Source organism: Coenobita brevimanus, chromosome 91 (genome assembly GCF_032717465.1).
Source record: "Coenobita brevimanus isolate Jiangsu-jjx chromosome 91, ASM3271746v2, whole genome shotgun sequence".
In the NCBI taxonomy this organism is placed as follows: Eukaryota; Metazoa; Arthropoda; class Malacostraca; order Decapoda; family Coenobitidae; genus Coenobita; species Coenobita brevimanus.
In genome coordinates, this window is record NC_137044.1 from 2,687,847 (window position 1) to 2,710,191 (window position 22,345).

Consider the following 22,345-nt stretch of genomic DNA (forward strand, 5'->3'; position numbering starts at 1 on the left):
CCCTGGGCTCCTACGCTCCTCATGGGTCAACTTAGGATTGGATGATGGATGGATGGATGGATATGTACTGCATGGTTGGAATAATGAGAGAGATCAAAGCAGAGTTATAGAAATGGAAAGGAAGCAGTAAATGAGTGGATGAAAATTATCTCCTGTATGCAGCTGAATAATGTGCTTATTCTTTTTCCCTGTACATATGTGACGTCATATATGCACTGGTAGAGTCAGTCTGTTTCTTAAGAACAGCAGTCTCTGTTTTCATGACACATCAGCAGAGGAAGGTATTGTGTGCCACTTCCATTACACTCATGCAGCCTACTTGGGTGCTGCTTGCCAGTGTATTTCATGAGATTAGGGATTTTGAGAATCTTGCAGTATGGTGTTTTGTCCATAGGAAGATTATTATTACTGGATATATATCATGTGATGTACATATGGTGGAGCACTGATACCAATAACAACAAACAAAGTTTCTGCAATAACATCCCTGGTGTTGATTTGAGCCTCTTTTATCATAATTGTCAGCTCAGTGCTGTGGCCACTTGGCCAGACTTCCTCCCACTGTTGATGTTGCTTAGCCAGGATGAAGCTTGGCCTAGCAAGCCTGTTGACCACAGATACGCAATTGCCCCTATCGGGTTGTCCCATTGAGTCCCTACACCATTGATGTTGTAGGGATGGATCCAGAAATATTTCTGAGGTGTTGCCCATATCACTACCCAGAATAATGAGAGTTTGGCATCCCTTTTCTCTCAGCCAACTAAGTAATGTTTGTCAACCAAGGATAGCTTGCATAACATTTGTAGGGGAGAAGTAAACATAATATCCAGTAAAAGGTACAGTCTTTGTATGTCAAATACTGTGTACAAATTATCAGAGTGGTAAAGCAGAAGTGTTGCCCGGGCAGTGTGGGCAGCACCGCAGAATCAGCCCATGTGTTATGTGTACATATTAATGTGGTATGTGTTGTGTGCTGCTCCGTAATATGTGTTAGGTTGTTTGAGCCTATTCTGCAAGCAGAGAACAGTATCTGTGATTCCACCCACGACAAATCTAAGCTGATAAATTAGGAGGGCTGGGTGATGTCCTTGTCTAAGCCTAGCAAGGTGAACTCAGTCAGATCTGTTTAAGGATGGCTCTGATTGGTGGATATCAGCAGGGGAACTTGTAGTACAGTATAGTGTTCTGATTGATTGAGGTGTTGTATTGCTGTGCATGTGAAATGAATATGTAGGTATTTCTTCTTTACCAGTGTTGGAGTGTCTGGAGGCAGAATGTTGTTAAAGAGGGTCTGGTAATGTGTGTGTGGTAATATATTTGAGTGTCTAGTTGTCCTGTGTGGCTCTGCCATACTGTATATATACTCTGTGATAAGGGTGTTGTGTGTTAGCACAGGCTCCTGCATAGAATTATGTGCCCCTGATGTCAAGATATTCTGTGACAGAGAGGATTTTGGTTTCAAAAGACAATTAAGCTATGGGAGTAGTATAGGTGCTGACAGTGGTGTTTCATAAAATATTGTTCTGTATGGTGTGCAAGCATTGTAGTGGATGTCAGGTAGGATGAGGGACCATGCCGGAGAAGCTAGAAGAGATCACTGATCTGATACAGTATATTATTTGTAGAGTAGGGAGAGTGTTTTTGTTCCCTAAAATCCATCCCTGCATTTGCCTGTAGCATACTGAGTATGTATACACAGAATAGTCAATTCTGTTCAAAAGTAACTGGATATAATAATGATCTTAGCTGGCTAGGTGTTAATGTGTTTCTGGGCAAGGTTTTATGAACTGGCTTATGATCAACTCAACTCATTTTTTTTTTCTTTTTAATATATAGGCCTATATACAGTATATATGTATCTGCCAGTGTATATATATATCTACCAATAGTTATGACCTATTTCTTGTTTTTGGAGGAATGACAAGAGAAAGAGTTCAAAAGCTTACCATGAATATCTTTTGTTCATCCTGCAAATCAAATTCCATGTTATGAATGGAGAAATTATGAAGATTTTCATAGTAAACCTCATTGCTGGTACTGGTTCTGGAGAGGGATACATTCATGCAGTGACACTGATGTAAGTGGACAGTTCCACTGCCTAGTTAAACAGACCTCCAACCCTCTTCTTGTCCTTGAAGAGGAGGATGGGATGGTATGCTGCAGGAAGATAGTAACTTCAGCTTGCAGTCCACAGGGTTCACATTGAGATGAGCATTGGGCCACAACAATAATGTATGTTTCATTTATAAAGGCTCCAGCATGCTAACATACATCAGCCTTGATCACCTAATTGTGGCTGTCCATGCTGCTTTGTCTCTGGCAGCCTCTCTGTTCAGTCCCTTTTCCCTGAGGTCACATTCAATGACCTCGTCCCAGGTCTTTTTCAGTCTGCCTCTCGCAACCCTACCCCTAACATTAACACTTCTCTCTTTCTGCACCCAGTTGTCATCCCTCATCCTCTCCACATGCCCAGACCATCTCAGTCTACCTCTCCTCATCACAGCACCAATACACTCCAGTCCCATCCTACCTCTTAACTCTTCCATCATAAACCTAGTGCGCCCAACCCCACCCAAGGTCTCTCATTCAGGGGTGCACTGCACATCTAGTTTATCATTGTCATTTCTGTACATTTGGACCTGAAATATCCTCTTCTTTTACTGCCCAGGCCTCACTACCGTACAGCATTACACTCCTAACACATGCTGCAAACAAAGATCTATTAGTCCTCTCAGTGTCAGGAGAGGCAACAGCTTCCTGAACTTCTTCCAACCACTCCTCACTCTAGCCGGAGAGAGCTCCAGCCCCTTATTCAGCTCATGCCATGTTTCCCACATAACAGATAACAAATGTGTTCCTTTATATTGTAATGTATTCCATAGAATTGCTTAGAATTGGTATTGTGAATTTGGGGGACTGGGAAATCTGCTTCCTGGTAACAATGGAACTTTAATTTGTAATTTTCTGCTACACAATGGAGATTTAACTCCATCTGGTGTTTTTTTTTTTTTTTTTACACCATGTAATGAAAGTGTTTCTTCCCACTGTAAGTGAAGCTTCTGGCCAAACTGCAAAGCAAAAAAGAAATCATACTGAAAGAATTTATGTACTGAAAGAAGAATAGTAGACATGACAATACCATAATCTACTATATGCATAATGTTTTTGGACATTACTATTAGTGATTTGCAGCAGCCAGGGACATTGTTATTACCTGTTATTTATAATTTTTCTCCTGGGCAGCCACCATGGAGTATAGTACGGTTTGTTGGCCAAATCCTCGTGGGAAATTCCTGGAACTTTTTAGTGGCAGCAGCTGTACCTCAGGAAGAGATATATGGATACTCCCTCACATTTCTGATTTACCTTTCACCTATAGGAACTGCTTTAGGTGAGTGTATCTACAATATTGTAATTGTTTTTAATTGCTAGCTTAATTGATAGGAAACATTTAGGAGAAAGAGGTATGAAAATGTAAAAATAAAAGTGGAAAAAAGGTTTGAAAATGTAAGGTGTGAGAGTGGAAGTATATTAACAAGTGGAACCTAAGTAAGGCAAAGATATTTTGAAAGGTTGATGATTGGGAGTGAGGAAGACAGAATAGTGGTAAACATGGTTGATTATGAATGTGTACAGAGAAGGAATTTGATGTTTGAGAATATGATATTGGCAGGAATGAATAGAGTGAAGAGTTTGAATAATGGGAAGGCATTAGGTGTCGATTAGTATGCTAGTACAGTATGTAGAAATTATTAAAGGTAATGGAGGGCGTGTCATGGGATGTTCGTTGGGAATACGCCAGAAAGTGTGGATGACTGTTAGAAATATGTCAGAAAGTAGAATATGCCAGAAAGTGTGGATGACTGTTGGAATTATGTCAGAAAGATTGGATGACTGGAGCTGTATCAGTGCAGCTGAAGAAGGCTGTGATTTGCCTTTTACAAAAGGAAAGGTTATTGTTGTTTAACCATGGTTTACGTGGCCAAGCAAACCTGGTGACCACAGTTAAGCAGCTACTTGTGTAGGACTGTCATGTAGACACAGTGCAGTACATACACCATTTAGGGATCCAGCATCCCCATGTAGTAGACAGCCTTCACCAGGATTAGACCAGGGTCCTTCCCATGGCTAGGTGCAAGAAAGTATGAGATTTGACTCCCGGGTTGACGCTGCAGCTACTACACCCAGGGTCATTGAAGGCAGTGCAAAAATAATCATGGTATAAGTTTGCCAGGTATTGTGGGAAAGGTATGTGGAAAAATATTCATGGAAAAGATCTGGAATATATTGGAATGTCAAGTGACTGATAGTCATCTGGAATATATTGGAATGTCAAGTGACTGATAGTCATCTGGAATATATTGGAATGTCAAGTGACTGATAGTCATTGCTGTTTTAGAAGTTGCGAGGGATGAGTGGATCAGATATTTGCAGTAAGACCGTGCTAAAGTCATATAAAGAGGCTGTAAGAAAGGTACCAGTATGGCATAAGTAGATCTGAGAAATAAAAATAGTGAACAGAGAAACATTATGGGAGGTGTTATGTATAAAGAGTGTGGATGGTAAGCTACTGAATCCTGTAACAAGTTTTAATGATAATAGTGAAGCAGTGTAACAATGAGTGGATGTTTGAATAAGTGGTTCAGTATCTGTGTTGGCCTGAGGCACGAATATGTGATGTTCCTGTGGCTGTTCAGTACATATAGTACAGGTATATGGATATGGGTAAGAGAGGTTAAAGCTTGACTTGGAGAGGGGGAGGTGATAAAGGGTTGATTTTCTCAAATTGGATGTGTGAAATGATGCTTTGTTTCTCGCAGACTCTTGTAGTATTATGAATGTCTGAGCATTGTTTTGTGAAAATAGATGTTGCTAAGAGTAAAATGGTGGCTGTAAAGAGGTTGAGCGATTTTCAGTGTGATGCTGGGAAATGGAGAGACTTCAGTTGCTAAGGGAGTTTAACCCCTCCGTTGCTGAACCTCCGGAATTTGTTGGGACCTACAGACCAACCGTGGGGCTAATTTTACAAGTTTTTTTTTTTTTCCAAATTGAAGAGGAACATCTGGTGCACCTGCCAATGCAATTTTTGGTTTCATAGACCCATCCTGTGCTGCGCAATGATGCGTTAGAAAGTATGCAGATTTATGCAGACGATATCGGTGACAAAGAATTTTTTCTTTTTCACCCCGCACAAAATTTCAGTAGTGGTGAAATGGTTTTGAAATGACTAGATATGTGAATTACAAACAAAATCATTACTTAATGTTGTAGGTTTCTTAAAAAAAAAAAAAAAAAATCATCATCAGGGTGGATAGACAGGGATTATGGAAAGTATTAAGAATATATGGAGTAGATGGGAAGTTGTTGAATGTCGTGAAGAGTATGTACGAGGGTGCTAAGGCTGTAGTGCATGTGGACAGTGAACTGAGTGAATTTTTCTATTTGAAGGTTGGATTGAAACAAGGATGTCATGTCTCCATGGTTGTTCAGTCTGTACTGTATATAGATGGGGTTATAAAAGAGATACAAGGTAGGGCAGTGGATGTTGGAGTGGCCCTAATGAGAGAGGGCAGTGTGTGGAAACTCCCTGTGCTGTTGTTTGGAGATGATACTGTGTTGTTAGGTGCAAACAAAGGGGAGCTGCAAGGTTTGGAGAATGAGTTTGGGAGTGTGTGTAAGAAGTGGAATCTAAAGGTGAATGTAGGGAAGAGTAAAGTTATGGTCTTTGGGAGAAATGAAGTCACTGAATGTAAAGTGAGGTTGAATGAGGAAGAAATGGAAAATGTGAGTGCGTTTAAGAACTTGGGTAGTGTGATGAGTTTGGATGGAAGTTTAAAGGGTGAAGTGCTTGAAAAGGTACGACAAGGAAGAAAGGTAGTTGGTTCTTTGAAAGCAGTGATAAGAAACAGGGAAGTGAGCATGGAAGTGAAAAAGTTACTGCATGACAGTATTGTGATACCAACTCTAACATATGGAAGTGAAGCTTGGACCTTGTTGGAGGGACACAAGTCATGAGTGAGGGCAGTGGAAATGAATCATATGCTTTCTCCAAATCCATGAAGGCTGCATACAACTTCCTTCCCTTCTCTAGAAACTTTTCCACAAAAGACCTAGGAATGAATATCTGATCTACATTTTTTTTTTTTTTTTTTATGCGAGGAAGAAGGAACCAAAGGCCATGAGCCTGCAGTAACAGTCCCCTCCAAGAGAAAAACAAAATACAATAGAGAGCCAAATTCAAGATCCGATCATTTTGAGATGCCTGGACACACTGCGTTTGAAAGACTGGAGATCATAGGCAGCAGGAAATACAGATAGAGGGAGACAGTTCCAGAGCTGACCTGTTGCATAAATGAAAGACTGGGGGTAACGGTTAACTCTTGCATTAGAGAGTTGGACAGAAAAGGGATGAGAGTTTGCTGCCAGACGGGTGCTACGCGCCCGTCATAGAGGTGGAGGAATGCAAGGAGACAGTTCAGAGGAGCAGTGACCATTAAAGTAGCGATAGAAAAGAGATAAAGATGCAACAGTGCGGCGAAGAGACAGAGGTTGAAGGGAGTCAGTAAGAGGAGGAGATTTAATGAGATGAAAAGCCTTTGACTCCACCTTATTGAGAAGAGCTGTATGTGGGGAGCCTCCCCACACATGAGAGTTGTACTCCACACAGGGGCTGATAAAACCCCTGTATAGAGTCAACAATTGTGCAGGGGTAAAGAAAGAGCGGAGTCGGCTTAGCACACCCAGTCTCTTGGAAGCAGATTTTACAAGAGATGTAATATGATCTTTCCAAGATAAGTCCCGAGTAAATGAAACCCCAAGCATGTTCAAGGATGATGCAGGATTAAGCTGAATATTATTAAACATTAATGGGCACATGACCTCTTCCCTTCCTAAAACCTCCCTGTTCTTCTCCAACTGTTTCTCTGTTATTTCCACAACTCTGTCAGTAAGTATCCTGCCATATACTTTTCCTGTTACACTTAGAAGACAAGTGCCCCTGTGATTACCACATACTTATTTTTTCCCCTTTTCCTTTGTACAGGGGAATAATTATACCTAACTTTCAATCCTCTGGGACTCTAACTTCTCACATCCCTCCTCCTCCCAGCCATTCCCCAGCCACTTATACTCGCATTACTTCCATTCTTTATGTTCAACAATTCCGTAAAGTGTTCTCTCCATCTTCTCACATTTTCTGCCTTCTCCGCTAATAATCAACCATTTTTATCTTTCACACCCCAACTAGCTTCTTTAACACCCTGTCTAACTCTCTTTACCTCTTTCCAGAAAATTTTCTTACATTCCTTGCACTTCACACTCAGATTCCTTCCCAATTCCTCATCCACTCTGTTCTTAGTGCCTCTTACTAATCTTGTCACCTCACTCTTCCTCTCTACATATAACTCTCCCATTTGTCTCTCAACTTCTTCCACACCCCTGTTTCTCAATCACTCACTATATGCTTTCGTCCTTTGTACCACAACCTGTTTCACCTCTTTATTCCACCATGCTGTTCCTTGCACCCCCTTTTGTCTTCTCTTCACCCCACACATCACCTCACATGCTGCACAGATTTCTTCTGTGAGTATCTTGCACACACCCTCCACGTCCTCTGTCTGCTCCAATCCACATTTACCCAATCGCTTCTCCACTTCTCTCTTATATTCTGCCTTTTTTCCATCTTCTTGTAACCTTTCCACCCTCTTTGTATGAACTACTTCCTCTTGCCCTCCCCTTCTTCTTTTCCTCCTCTTCATTTCAACCTTGACTTGAACTGCCACCAAGTGATGGTCAGAAAGTCCACTCCCCCAACCTCTGTATTCTCTTGCTTCTATTACACACCTTCTCATTCTGTCATCCACACACACACATAATCAATCATTGCCTTCCATTCATTCAGTTCATCACCCACCCTTCTCATCACTCACCACATATACCTGTGTATCATTTTGCATCTGAAGAGGGTATTGGCTATCACCAGCCCCTTCCTGGCACAAATGTCCACTGTAGCACTGTCATTCTTATCCACTTCTGCATATAACCAAATTCTGGCACCTGGTGGTTTAGTGGGTAGTTAAAGCGCTCCAGTCAGATTGAGCCTGTGTAAGTATATATCCAAGGGATGGTTGGGGTTTATTGCTCACGTAATGCCACTCGGGGATGAGTGAGGCTGGTCACTCTCATCTTAAATGTCAGGATCAGCTTGCCTAGCCCCACACTCCTACGCTTCTCATGGGGCAACACAGGATTAGATGATGATGACGATGTTGTATATTATGTCTATCACCAACTATTCCATCCACCTTCACATTCCCTACTTTACCATTCATATCACCAATCAAAAACACTCTCTCATTCCTTCCAAACTTTTCCATGCACACTTCCACATTTGTCCAGAATTCTTCTCTCACTCTGCTTGCACGATCTTGCGTTGGCGCATACACACACACAATCGCCCACATTTGTATTCCAACTTTCAATCTTACCCACACAATCCTTGACCCAACTGATCCATATTCTCCTATGCTCTTCTTCCATCTTTTACTCACAACTATACATACTCCTTCTTTTGCCCTTTCATTCTCACCTACTCCTGCACATATACCCCATCCATACACCCATTCTCTCACACTCTCATCTTTCCATTTTGTTTCATTTATTCCGCATACATCAACTTTCGCACCCTCAAGCACCTGGACAATCTCTCTCTCTTTCACCTCATATTATGTACAGTACTTATAATAAAAATATCATATTTATGAATGTCTTCCCACTTTTTTTTTTTTTTTTATACAATATTTATTCCTGTAAGGTTTTTTTTTTTTTTTTTTTTTTTTTTTTTTTTTTTTGTCAGTTTAGGAGAGAGGAGAAAGATAATGTGTGCAGCACTTTCTTGCTTTCTTAATCTTATTTACACTAACACTTGAGGAGAGCAAAAGACAAATCCACTCATGACTGATTCACGAGATGCACTGACCGTTTGAGTGGTTCAGAGGCTAGAGAAGGTTTGTGTCAACATCTCCCAGACCTCCATTCCCTTCCCCAAACCTCCATTCCCTTCCCCAAAATTTTCTTAGTTTTCTACAAGTTGTGCTGCACTGACACAGGTGGCCACGCTACGGTAAAATGTCTTTCAACGCTGGCGGCCATGGAAGGGTTAAGTACCTCAGTGCAGTAATAGAAGGGAGAGAGATAAATGAATAGAGGGGTTTGAAATTAGATTAGTACAGGAAGGAAGGTTGCTGGTACTATAAAAGCCTTGATATTAAACAGAGGTCTACATGTATAGGCTGTAAGAGGATTGTACAGAAGCACATTAGTGTCCTCATTAACCCCTAACAGGTGGGCGATGTTACGTAACGTCCGTGAGTGAGGAGGCGGGTGATGTTAGGTAACGTCCAGCCATTTTCAGTACTAAATTATTGGTGAAATTGGGTGATAAGGCATCCTTGTCACCTGTTAACCTGCTCTCTACTCTCCCAAGCCTTGAAACAAGTAAACTAGTATATACATAATGTATAAGTTGTAGTGTTATAATATTTCAAGTAAAATAGCATTTACGTACATAAGTTTTATTGTTATAAGTGCTCAAGTAAAATAGAAAACACATACGTAAGATTTTGAAGACAATGAGTAGTGTAAAGAATGCATAAATGATAAATATGATGTTCAGTGGTGAAGAAAAAGCAAATGAGTGAATAGTTTGCTAGTCTTACCCCAGGGGCACCTGGTGATAAGCTGCCTGCCCGCCCTCCTCCCTCACTCCTCCCTTCCTTCTCCCACAGCCAGCAGAGATGCATTACCTCGCATATAACACTTCATGCCTTCGTTTTTTATCCATTTTTCATCGATTTATGCATGTTTAGGCCTATTCCTTGATACTTTATTTTTCCGAAAATATGCCGCCCCACACGGTCGTATAATTGGTAAGTTGCCCGCCCATAAGGGGTTAATATATGGCTGTGAAACTTTGATATGGCATGAGAGTAGAAAGTCACGAGTAAAAGCAGTAGAAATAGAATTATATTACGGTGTACTGTATCTGGAGTGTGTAGAGTGAGTAGGATAATAAAAAATGTGATCTGTACTCATATAGATATTGTTCACAGCTGTCTGGGTCATTGGAAACATTGGACGAGAACAAGGAGAGTTCAAGTGGGCATTGATTGGAGCATTTGTTGTGTTACCACTTTCCTTCATCCATCCTCCACTGTCCAACTTCAATACCATCACCTCAACCCTTCTCTTTAACATGAAAGGGAAGCAGTGGAGAAAGAAGCCGTACCCTAAAATTCATTGGTTCAAGTAAGTTACATTTGGTTCTGTGATGCTAAGACTATCACTACTGTCATCTTCATTATTATTGTTTGGCCAGGGAAATATCCTAACGCTAGAAAAGAAAATAGAGTATTAAAAGTAGCAGACAACCAAGTATCAAATGAAATGGGGCACATGGTCATGGACTTGCCAAATAAGCCTTTGAAATTCCAGTTTTCATCTCGCAGGCTGTAATAGTAACATCATCATCATAACCATCACCATTCCAGTCATATTCCTATTCCCACTGCGAATTGAAGTGTACAAGTAGAGGATTACCTGTTCATAATTGCTAATACTGTACTCAGTCCTGCCTTCGTTGTTGGTGGTGCTGTTGTGTTGGATAGCCTCTTGAGCTGCTTCATTTGGTAGTTGGTTGGGTTTTGATGCTCAGGTGACAGAGTGTTTAGCATAATGGTTTGTATTTTATAATCATCATAATTATGCGATATGTATAAATTTGAAACTTGTTCTGAAATGAAAATAAAGAGTCGATAATAATAATAATAGTAGTAATTCATCCATCCATCATCCAGTCCTATGCCACCCTATGAGGAACGTAGGAGCCTAGGGTTAGGCAAGCTGGTCCTAACATTTTAGGTATGAGTGACCAACCTCACACATCCCTGCATGGCATTACGTGAGCAAAAAACCCCAACCATCCCTTGGATATGAACTTTCTCCTGCTCAATCCGATTGGAATGCCTTAATTACCCACTAAACCACCAGGTGCCAACAGTAATAATAATGTGGTCCTTTGTTTTTCAAAAATGCCAGTTCATCCAGTAAGAAATTAACAAGTTTGGTTAGCAGAAATGGTGGCAATTGAAATGCTATAATTGTCCATCATAGTACCTCTACCCAGATCATAGCTCCTTGAAAAGAAAAACCATGTGCTCTGTACATCATTAAATAGGGTAACTTGTAGATTATATTGGTGGGTTTTAGAGTAAGGCCCTCTGTTAGCAAGCCCTAGGAATGTATTGCCCTAATGGGTACTGTAATACTCTTTCTTAGACATTTTCATGGCTTCAGGTGACATGTTACTGTGAAGAGAAGAATAACATAGGTGAACTGACATTGGCGAAGGCACCTACATCCTGTGAACTTTCTCCTAATAACCAGTTGTTTGTTTTCATTTGGAGTATTTAGTCGCACAGACTGGTATGAGTAGATGAGGAACCATGGAGGTGGGAGATAAAGGATGTCTCATCTAGGAGACCTGTTTGAGTGCACTACATTCTAAATGCTTGCAAATAGAGCATTTTATTCTAAACCCTGTCAGTTTACAAGCCTAGGGGAATGTAGTGCCCTAATGCTACAAATACCATCAACAGGGGGAGGTTCACACAGACTCAGAACCCAGTCCATGTGCCATTTTGCTGGAAATATTCGTAGTAACCTCATAGCCTGTGAGATAGTCCTCTAGGAGAAGCACCATAAGTAAATCTTGAAGAGCAAGTTGGATGGGAATAAATAGGACATATTAGTTGCATGGCTGTTGTTGGCATCATAGAAGGATGATATACAGATGTACATAGTACTCATGATTTAAAACTTGGAGGTATTACACATCATAATTCATAAAGTCATGGAGTCATCATGGGAGGTCCCCTGACTAGAGCCTTGAGTAGGTGTCTGAGAGAATATGAATCAGGGTATTTAATTAATTAGTATAGAAGGCACCCCTCACAGATGAAACAGTTATTTGGAACCTTGAGGTAAGAGGCAGTAATAGGGTTATTAATAATAAATTAGTACAGAAAGCTTACCTTACAGATGAAACAGGCAGTTATTTTGGGAGCCTTTAGGAGTGGGACCGATCATACTGAAGAATAAAGTTTTTTCTGATCTTTGGATGTTCTTAATGAATAATAGAATTCAGTGAGGTCTCGCCATACAGTAAGGTTGTGTCAAGTGAAAACCTATCATGTAACGATTTATTGTATAGTAACGTTGTCATAAACTGGGTTTAGCGAGGCTAGGGAGGGTCCACTCAACCATGAAACCTAAAATCTAAAAAATCTTATCCTTTTAGGCTAGCCGTCAGCGCCCCTCAGTAGCACCACATTTTCCACATGGGGTAGAATGCTTGCCTGACACAATTTCCAAGTCAAGTATTTTGCACAAAAAAGTTATCACTTTGCTTATTATTGCACACTGCAGTATTTGCTATGCACTTGCACTGTTATTTGGCAGTAGCAGTGGTGTTCAGTGGCCTTTCATGCACAAAATAAAATAAAAGGCAGACAATTACAGCAGACTTAAACACTGGGCGGCCATCTTGCCTCCGTCAGCTGACGAGGGAAGCTGTGTATGTCTGGTTGACACGAGTTCCAAGTCACAACTTTCAGTATTTCACACACAAAGGTTAACACTCAATATTACACACCTCATTATTTGTTAAGCACCTGCACTGTTATTTGACGGTAGTAATAGTATTTCAGTGGCCTTTCATGAACAAAATAGATTGCAATTTCGACAATCACAGTGAGTGTAAGCACTGGGTAGCCGTCTTGGCACTGACAGCTGACTGTCGGCATGCGTGTGTCACTGTATCTGCATAAGATTCTTAGAGGCGGCCATTGAAAATATCGTTCAAGTGAAATTGTGACCAATTTTTTTACATTAATCCAAAAAATGGCATAACTATTTAACTATTGTTCTAGCGATTTATCACATAGTGAATAGTTGTATAGCAAGATCAGACTGTATGGTAGTGATATCTGGGCAGTAAAGGAAGAGGATATTCATAGGCCCAAACATACTGTACAGATGTGACAGTGATTAGGTGGATGTGTAGTGCATCCTTGAATGTAAGGTCTGAGGGGATTAGGGCTGTGATTGAAGTGTTGAGAGGAAAGGTAGGGCTTGATTATCCCATTGGTGTGATGAGGTGTAGATTGAGATGGTTTGGGCATGTTGAGAGGATGGAAGATGACAGTGGGTGCAGAAGGCGAGAGATGTGAAAGTTGAGGGTAGGGTTGTGAGAGGCAGACCAAAATGTCCGTGGACGAGGATAAGGGACCAAATAGGGAGGCTGCCAGAAATCAAGCTGCATTCAGGGAAAAGGGTCCAAACAGGGAGGCTGCCAATCAGGCTGCATGGAGAGCTACCATTAAGTGACCAAGGCTGGCACATACAAGCATGTTGGGGCCTTTATAAATGATACAATACGAATGTATAAATCTTACACAACCACTCTTATGTTAGCAAGATTTTAGTGATGAAAAATTAATTTCCTTTATATATACAGATTTCATCATAGGTGTGTCTCATTTGCAGAGTGCATGTTCAAATACAAACACTAAGAATGCAGTGAGGTTGGATGATGAGGAAATGGAAAATGTTCATGCATTTAAGTACTTGGTTAGTGTGATGAGTAAGAGTGGAAGTATGGATGGTGAAGTGCTTGCAAGGATACAACAGGAAAGAAAGGGTGCTGGTTCTGTGAAAGCAGTGATAAGAAATAGGGAAGTAAGCATGGAAGTAAAAAAGTCACTGCTTGATAGTATTGTGATACCAACTCTGATGTATGGAAGTGAAGCTTGAACCTTGTTGGCAGGACACAAGTCAAGCGTGAGAGCAGTGGAAATGAGTTATATGAGAGGAGTATGTGGAGTTACCTAGAGAGACAGACTGACAAATGAGGAAGTAAAGGAGCGTTGTGGTGTGATTGTGGATGTGATAGAAAGTGTTTGGAAAAATACATTGAGGTGCTTTGGCATTGTGGAGAGGATGGAAAGCAAGAGGTGAATGAGGAGAGTGTATGTGAATGAGTTAGAGAAGGGGGACAGGGAAGGGGAGACTGAGGATGAGGTGGAGGGATGGAATGAAGAGGTATATGAGAGGGGAGTGTGAGCTAGGGGGAGGGCAGTGAAATGGGGGGGGGGGACAGGGTGACATGGAGGCAGTTTGTTTGTGGCCACCCCTTACAGGATGACAGCAACTGGCAATAGATAGGTAGAAGAGTTAAATACGTGCAGTAGATGGAATTGAGCTGAGCTAAAAATTAGCAAGGAAACTAGTGATGTAAGTTGTGTAACACAAAAAGACAGGCTGGTACTGCCTTCATGCAAATATATGTAAACTAAGAATATTGCATTTTGTTGTTCATTAAAAGTAAGAGTCAGATGTGCAGATAAGCTCAAGTAGAGCTCAAAGCAGGGGACTAGCTATTTGAGGTAGTGCTGCCCACTTCTTCCATCACTTTTATCATTCTTTCTCCTTTATGCTCTCCTCCACTTCCTGTTTCTCCCATCTTTCCGGTCCCTTTTTATTGCCCTTCTTTCCTTTTCAGAGACCTTTACATTGAGTGACAAACCTAAGGGTTTCCTGTAAGCCAGGAAACCATTTACGTTTCTGGGTGGTAACCATATAACCAACCCATACGTGTTTCCCATCTGTTAACAAGTGGGTTGTCAGAGGGTTAGTGCTCCTCCCTGTACAACAACTAACTCAGAGTCAAATGGCCACCCCTTACGGGATTATGGCATCTGGCAGTAGGTAGATAGAATACTAAGGAGACAGGCTGGTGCTACCTGCAATGATATTTACATAAACATTTTATTATTTTCCACAGGAGCTATGGACACTAAGAAATTTTTTTTTTATTGAAAGTGAGGGATTCGTAGGTGGATATGAATAGTACAAAAGAAAGTGACTTGTTATATAAGTTAGCTCACATACTGGAGACAGGCAGGTGCCACCTGCATGCATATGCATGTTCTTGTAAATATTCTATTACATATCACAGAAGGAGCTGCAGGCACTGTGTGTGCTAATGCAACACATTGACCATCAGTTGTTGAATCTCCTGATTATCTCTTGCATCTTCTCAAGAGACAGGACATTTCTTAGGCGTTTGGTAACTGGGAGCCATGCTTACATATGCCAGCTCAAGGAGAAGCAACATAAGCCCCTGAAAACGCTCTGGTATGGCAACAATTGCCACAAACTCCGTGACAAACTCAACATGCACCTACACCAGATGGCTTATACTCTCAGTGAGTGAGGTGGAGTGGTTGCCTTTGTTTTGGTGTTGTTGGTGGTGCTTGGGTGGTGAGGGGTGTTTCAGGGAGAGGTAGACGGTTTGAAAAATTCGGTTTCCATGCGTGCTGTCGGTTAATGCAGTAAAAAAGTTACTGCTTTAATTCAGCCCAATTTTTTGCTTTGTTGGACAATGATGTATGTAGGGTAATGCAGTGTTGGCTAAATGGGGGATTACTGTGTTAGCAATTAGAGCATTGCCTTGTGATGGGCATGCAAATTACTGTATGATATTTTATCATGCATGTAGTATGGCATAGTGTGGTGCAGGAACAACCATAAAATGCCACAGTATGTTGCGCTTATGTAAACCATGTTAGTGCTAGCTATTTTAAAGTGTTATTTTTTTCAGACGTTTGATGGTGTTGTGTGGATGTATAGCTGTATACAACACCTTATGGGCATCACACCTGTACTTCAATGCCACAGTTACAGACAAGCATGGGGAGGAAATCAAGTTGAGGGATGCAGCAGCAAACTTCCTTAAGTCTCCAATGTTCCTAGAGTTCAAAAGAAACATGCATGTCATATACAATGATACCCTAGAGTATGGATGGATGCAAGCTTGGATCAATTTTATTGAGCTGTTGGACCCTCATGGAGAGATGCATGCACTCAAGGTAAGCAGTATGTTGGTAATCAGGCCAGCTTTTTGAAATGAACACCAAGATTTTACTGATGTGTGTTGGAATATACAGTGGATTCTCGAATTTCAATGGGCATGGGTACCTAAAAATCACCGCAAAATTCAAATCATCGAAATTTAAACTGAACTTCTCATTGGAAAAATTAGTTTGGGTCCGGGGCCTCCGAACCTAACTACGATAAATTGTGATTTTTTGCCCACACCCCCTGTAAACTTTATGAACTATAATTGTGGTTAAGTAACTGTAGTTCTGCATTGTATTGCCATACTGTCAGCAAGTGTATACAGGTAAGCCCTTAATTCATGCGAGGGTTACGTTCCCAGACCCTTTGCATATGTGGTAAATTCGCGTATATGTTCTGTCCTTGTGTGCACATAATTACGCATGTCTACTAAGTATATTACATCTGAATAATACTGTTTATGCACTACATACACCTTATAAACTAGCATAAAGTATGAAAAACAACAAAAATGTAAGAAATTTAACACTGAAACCTGACAAGCACAGACATAGGTGGAGACACTTCAACAGTCTAGTGCAAAAGCCGTCACTGCCTCCCATATGCTACATTCTGCCTTCTTTATTGTCCAAACAGTTGACTCATTCACCCCAAACATACGGTTCCAAGCCAGTTCACAGGCGTAGGTGGAGACACTTCACCACAGTCTGGTGCACTAGCCCTCACTGTCTCCCGTATGCTACGTTCTGCCTTCTTTATTGTAAGAACAGTTGACTCACCCCAAACACACGGTTGCAAGACAATTCACCACGAAGTCAATTCACCATCAAAACATGGACGATTTCCTGTCATTCTATAAATATACTTATTATTGATTAATTAATACTTTAGTAACTAATTTTCAGGGGGATTTTATAACTCATATAAGTAAAAAACTAGTGTACTGTACTTGCTAAATAAACTGGTATGTAAATAAATGACGGGGAATCGTCCTGATGGAGAATTGTCGCCGACATTCCTCCCTTAAGTTTGTCCAACATTTTAACTTTCTCTGTCAGCAACATCACTTTACTAGTCCATTTTGGTGTGTTACCACATGCATCACTAGCACTACGCTTAGGCCCCATGTTGGCAGACAAGGCAAGCAATCACTGGAAGGCAGAAAAATAAGCCACAAATAACGATTCGCGAGTCAGGCATGTTTCGACCGTCGGATTCAAACTGACTGTGTGGTGCGTGGTAGACTGACCTCCCACACACACACACACACACACACATACACACACACACATATGTATGCACACGGGCAGCAGGTAGGCATTTTTATATTTCATTTATTTCTCTTGTATATTAAAATTATTTATTTGAATACTATAATTTTATGTTTTAATTATTGTACGAAAAATTCGTGGATAACCGAAATCGCGTGAAAAAAGTTCGCGTGAATTAAGGGCTTACCTGTACTTGGTGTATTTCTTCCCTTTCTTGTATTGCCATTTCTCCTTTGGCTGCGAAGATTTAGAGATGCCAGGCTGCTCTTGTCCATTACCACTGTTACCAAAGAACTACTCTTGCTTGCCATCTTGAAACAGGTGAGTATTGCATCGAAATGCATGTCCACACATGGAAGGTACAGGTGGAAAGTGCGGCACTTGGCTGTAGAGGGCTGGCTGCTGGCAGGAGAGTGGCAAGATGGCCGCTGACAACAGAACATCACCTTGCACATGGCTTGTTGTTATTGGTGCCTACTCCCATCTGGGAGCTCTTGTCCTTAAACGACATGACTTTTTTTCTTTTCTCAGTCTCTATTGTTCATTTCTATGTTGCTCTTTATATTCATAATTACTGTACTTCTCTTTTGTTTCAGTATTCTTCCTGCTGTACAGTATTTGCTACCACCTGTAATTCATTTTGTTTGAGTATTTCTATGCTCCAATCGGATTGAGCCGGTGAAGGTTTATATCCAAGGGATGGTTGGGGTTTATTGCTCATGTAATGCCACTCAGGGATGAATGAGGTTGGTCACTCACATCTTAAATGTCAGGACCAACTGCCGAACCCTGGGCTCCTACGCTTCTCATGGGGCAATGTAGCTTTGGATGATAGATGGATGGATGGATTCTTTTCCTTTAATTTCTCTCGTTATATCTTCAGGTTATTAAAGTATTGATTAATTAATAATACTGTAAGTATATTTATAGAATGACAGGGAATAGTCCAGGGTGCGAATTGTCCTGACGGGAAATCGTCCACGTTTTGATGGGGAATTATCCGACGGCGAATTAACTTGGCAGTGAATTATCTTGGAACCTTATCCTTGTGTGCTCCACATATGAATAAATGATGCTGATTTTCATTCTCTTCTTGACACATGTCAAATACAACATTAGGTTAGGCTCATACTTTTTCTTATCATTTTCCTTCACTTCCAGCATTTTGGTTCGCATCAAAAATACAGTATTACTTTTGCTTGTTTTGGTTGGAGTCTGGCCCTGAGAGCACATGTCACATATGATAGTAGGTTGGGCTCATACTTTATCTTATAATTTTCCTTCACTTCTAGCATTTTGGTTCGAATCAAAAATATTATCTTTGCTTGTTTTGGTTGGAGTCTGGCCCTGAGAGCATCGAAATATGCGACTTTGCATCGAAAACTGAGGTAAGCAGACCACTCCAAAATGCATCGAAATTTGATTCATTGAATTCTAAACTGTCGAAATTCGAGAATCCACTGTATTTACTTAACCCTCTGTCCACATTAGGTGACTGTGGTCACCTTACTACAGTTATTCTTCATGAAGCGGCAGGCGACTACAGTCCACAGCCGACAAAAAACTTTTCTGTACTGCATTCCCTAGAACTTGAGCTGCGTGCCAACCTAGGATATTCAGCCATTTGTTGTAGAAACGAGTAACTAAGCCTCAATAACAGTAACAGCCAGAATAATAAAATAATAAAATAAAAACAGGCATTTCCAGGAATGGAAAAGGGTGGTAACAAAGAGGAATACTTGGCTGCCAAGCATAGGGCTAGAAAAGAGGTTTACAGGGCAAAGTCCAAGTCTCATAGACTTTACTTGATAACCTAAATAGTGTGGAAAGGAAGAATATGATGTTTAAGGTGGCAGATCTGATGAAGAGGAGAATAGGATGTCATAGGTGAGCAGTGTGTGAAGAATGATGAAGGAAAGGTAATGGTGAACAGTGAGGATATTAATGACTTCTGGAGAGAGCATTACAGCCAGTTGTTGGTTAAAGAGTTTAACTGGGACTGGGAAGGTTTGGAGCCAGCAGATCCAGTGTTTGGCCTTTGGCCTTTGATTGACGCTGATAGAGTGAGCAGGGCAATAGGCAGGATTCAGTTGGGGAAGGCAGCAGATGTGTCTGGGTTGACTGCTGAAATGTTGAAAGCCCTCAGGAGATATAGGAGTGGGGTTAGTGACTGACTTCATAAATACGATTATATATGAGTATGTTGTCCCAGGTGATTGGCTGAAGAGTGTAATTGTAAATGGGTACAAGAGGAAGGTTGATGCCCTGGAAATAGGAAATTATAGAGGCATAAAGCTTTTGAACCAGATAAGGAAGGTAATGGAGAGAGTTCTAGAAGGTATGATTAGAGAAAGAGTGAATATTGATGAGATGCAGTTTGGGTTGATGTCAGGCAAAGGGACCACTGATGACATATTCATTGTTTGACAGCTTCAGGAAAAATGTATAGGAAAGAAAGGGAACTGTACTTTGTTTTTGTTGATTTGGAGAAGGCGTTTGACAGAGTCCCTAGAGAAGTGGTGAAGTGGGCAATGAGAAAGCATTGGATCAAGGAGAGGCTGGTTCGGGTGGTTATGGCTACGTATGTGGGTACTTGCATCCAGGTGAGGGTGAATGGAGATTTGAGTGATGAGTTTTTCATGAATGTTGGTGTGCATCAGGGGTCAGTCTTGAGCCCCATGTTGTTTATCATGCTACTTGAAGTCCTTTCACATGACTGCAGAAATGGACTCCTGTTGGAGTTGTTGTATACTGGTCATTTGGTGTTGATTGAAGAGCATGAAAGGGAGGCACAGGAAAGATACAGGAAGTGGAGAGATGGTATAGAGCACAAGGGCTTAAGAGTAAATGCAGATAAAGCAAAAGTGATGGTATATGAGTTTTCCATGAATGTTGGTGTACATCAGGGGTCAGTCTTGAGCCCCATGTTGTTTATCATGCTACTTGAAGTCTTTTCACATGACTGCAGAAATGGACTCCTGTTGGAGATGTTGTATACTAGTCTTTTGGTGTTGGTTGAAGAGAATGAAAGGGAGGCAGAGGAAAGATACCGGAAGTGGAGAGATGATATGGAGCACAAGGGCAAATGCAGATAAGGCAGAAGTGATGGTATGTAAGGCTGATGGCAGTACTGTCAAAGAAGAATGAGAGTGGCCATGTGTGATATGCCACAAGGGTGTGGGAAGTAATTCCATCTTGTGCAGGTTTGTGATAAGTAGTTGCATAAGAGATCTAGTGGTATTAGAGGTAGACTGCATGATAATTCTGATTTCATATGTGTGTCAGGTAGAGCGTGTGAGGACTGTCAGGCATGAAAGGATTGAATATGCTGGTGAGCCTCATGAGTGTATGGAAGAGTTGTTATTTGGGTGATATATTATGTGTTGGAGCTGGGGCTGGAGCTAACTCTGTGGCTACAGTGAGGAGTGCTTGGAAGAAGTTCAGGGAGTTGTTGGCTCTCCTGACATTGAGAGGGCTCTCCCTCTGTGCTAAGGGATCTTTGTAAGTGGCATGTGTTAGGAGTGTAATGCTGTATGGTAGAGGGACCTGGGAGGTAAAGGAAGAGGATATCTGCAGGCTCAGATGTACAGAAATGACAATGATCAGGTGGATGTATAGTGTGTCCTTGAGTGCGAGGCCTGGGGGGGGGGGGGGCTATGTTTGTAATGGAAGAGTTGAGAGACTAAGGAGACTGCTAAAGATCGAGCAGCATGGAGAGCTGCCATTAGGTGACCAAGGCCTATGCATGCAAGCAAGTTGGAGCCTTCTAAAGTGAACCAATGAATGAACACAGGGTCTTCCTCATTTAGTGTTAACCTTGCTTTTCAACTCTCTGTGGCATCTTGTGCATACTCATTCTTTGTTTATATGTGTACTACCTCTTTTTTTTTTTTTTTTTTTCTTTTTTTTTAACTCATTCAGTAAACCCCTATCTCAGTATTGTATTCAGTTTTGATATTGAGAATATGCTTAAAAAAAACACAGACTTACACACACACATGCGCGCATGCACACCAGCCATCCTATTGGTATCTGTGTACGGTATCTGTAGTCAGACACTTTAATCTTGGAGGGGGCAACAACGAACATATTGCTGCAAGGTCATTTTATTTTCTGCCATCATGCATCCTTTTCTCCATTGCTCACTACTTCTACTGACACACATGTGCTTCTTCACCCTGTCCTTCCACCCCAGTCTTAGTCTTTCTGTCCTTGTCTCTTCCTTGCATAATAAAATTAATATTAATTCTCTTTCGGTGTGATGATTCGCTTTTGTATTTATTAGATAATTGAAATGTACAGATTTGCTTTCTCTTGCAACAGGTTTTGGGTCTGGAGAAGGGTGCACATCAGGATGACATCACAGCAGCTTACAGGAAGTTAGTCAAAGAGTGGCATCCTGATAAGTAAGTTTCACAATTGTTTTGATTGTATTAGGTAGGTGGGGGCGTTCAACATCCACTCACTCGATGTAGTGCTGCTCTCAGGTGTCTGCCCTTTCCTCTCTTCCATCCTTCTTTCCTTCCACCCTCTTCTGTCTGTCTTTCCTTCATTCTTTCCTCTTCCTTCTGCCTGTGGGTGACTCTACACTGTGACAAGCCAAATAGTTTCCTGTGCACCAGGAAACCATTTACTGTACTACGCTGGGTGCTAACCATATAACCAAATTTGGGGGCTTGGTGGTTTAGTGGGTAATTACGGCGCTCCAGTCGGATTGAGCCGGTGAAGGTTTATATCCAAGGAGTGGTTGGGGTTTATTGCTCATATAATGCCACTCAGGGATGAGTGAGGCTGGTTGCTCTCATCTTAAATGTCAGGACCAACTTGCCTAGCCCCAGGCTCCAACGCTTCTCATGGGGCAGTGTAGGATTAGATGATGATAATGAATATTCTAAGTGCTTGATACATGATTGAGATGCCATCACACAGATTTAGTAATATTAAATTAGGTTTAGACCTTTATTTCAAGTCAATACATAGTTTAATCTGTACATTGTCACATTTTTCAGTGGAGTATGGCAGGTGCCATCTACATACTTTTTGGAAATAGAGAAATTAGAATGTTTTACAGCCTAAGTTAGGTTCAGATGTTGTGAGCT

At 41.2% G+C, this 22,345-nt stretch overlaps 1 protein-coding gene across 1 annotated transcript in view; it reads left to right on the top strand.

The window, feature by feature from the left end:
• wus (TM2 and DnaJ domain-containing protein wurst) overlaps positions 1-22,345 on the top strand; it is a 31,125-nt gene that overhangs the window by 3,072 nt on the left and 5,708 nt on the right. Inside the window, exons 3-6 of the mRNA XM_080281791.1 lie at positions 3,244-3,391; positions 10,110-10,305; positions 15,719-15,986; positions 21,570-21,652. Coding sequence (XP_080137917.1) covers positions 3,244-3,391; positions 10,110-10,305; positions 15,719-15,986; positions 21,570-21,652 — 695 coding nt within the window. The remainder of the gene's footprint in view (positions 1-3,243; positions 3,392-10,109; positions 10,306-15,718; positions 15,987-21,569; positions 21,653-22,345) is intronic.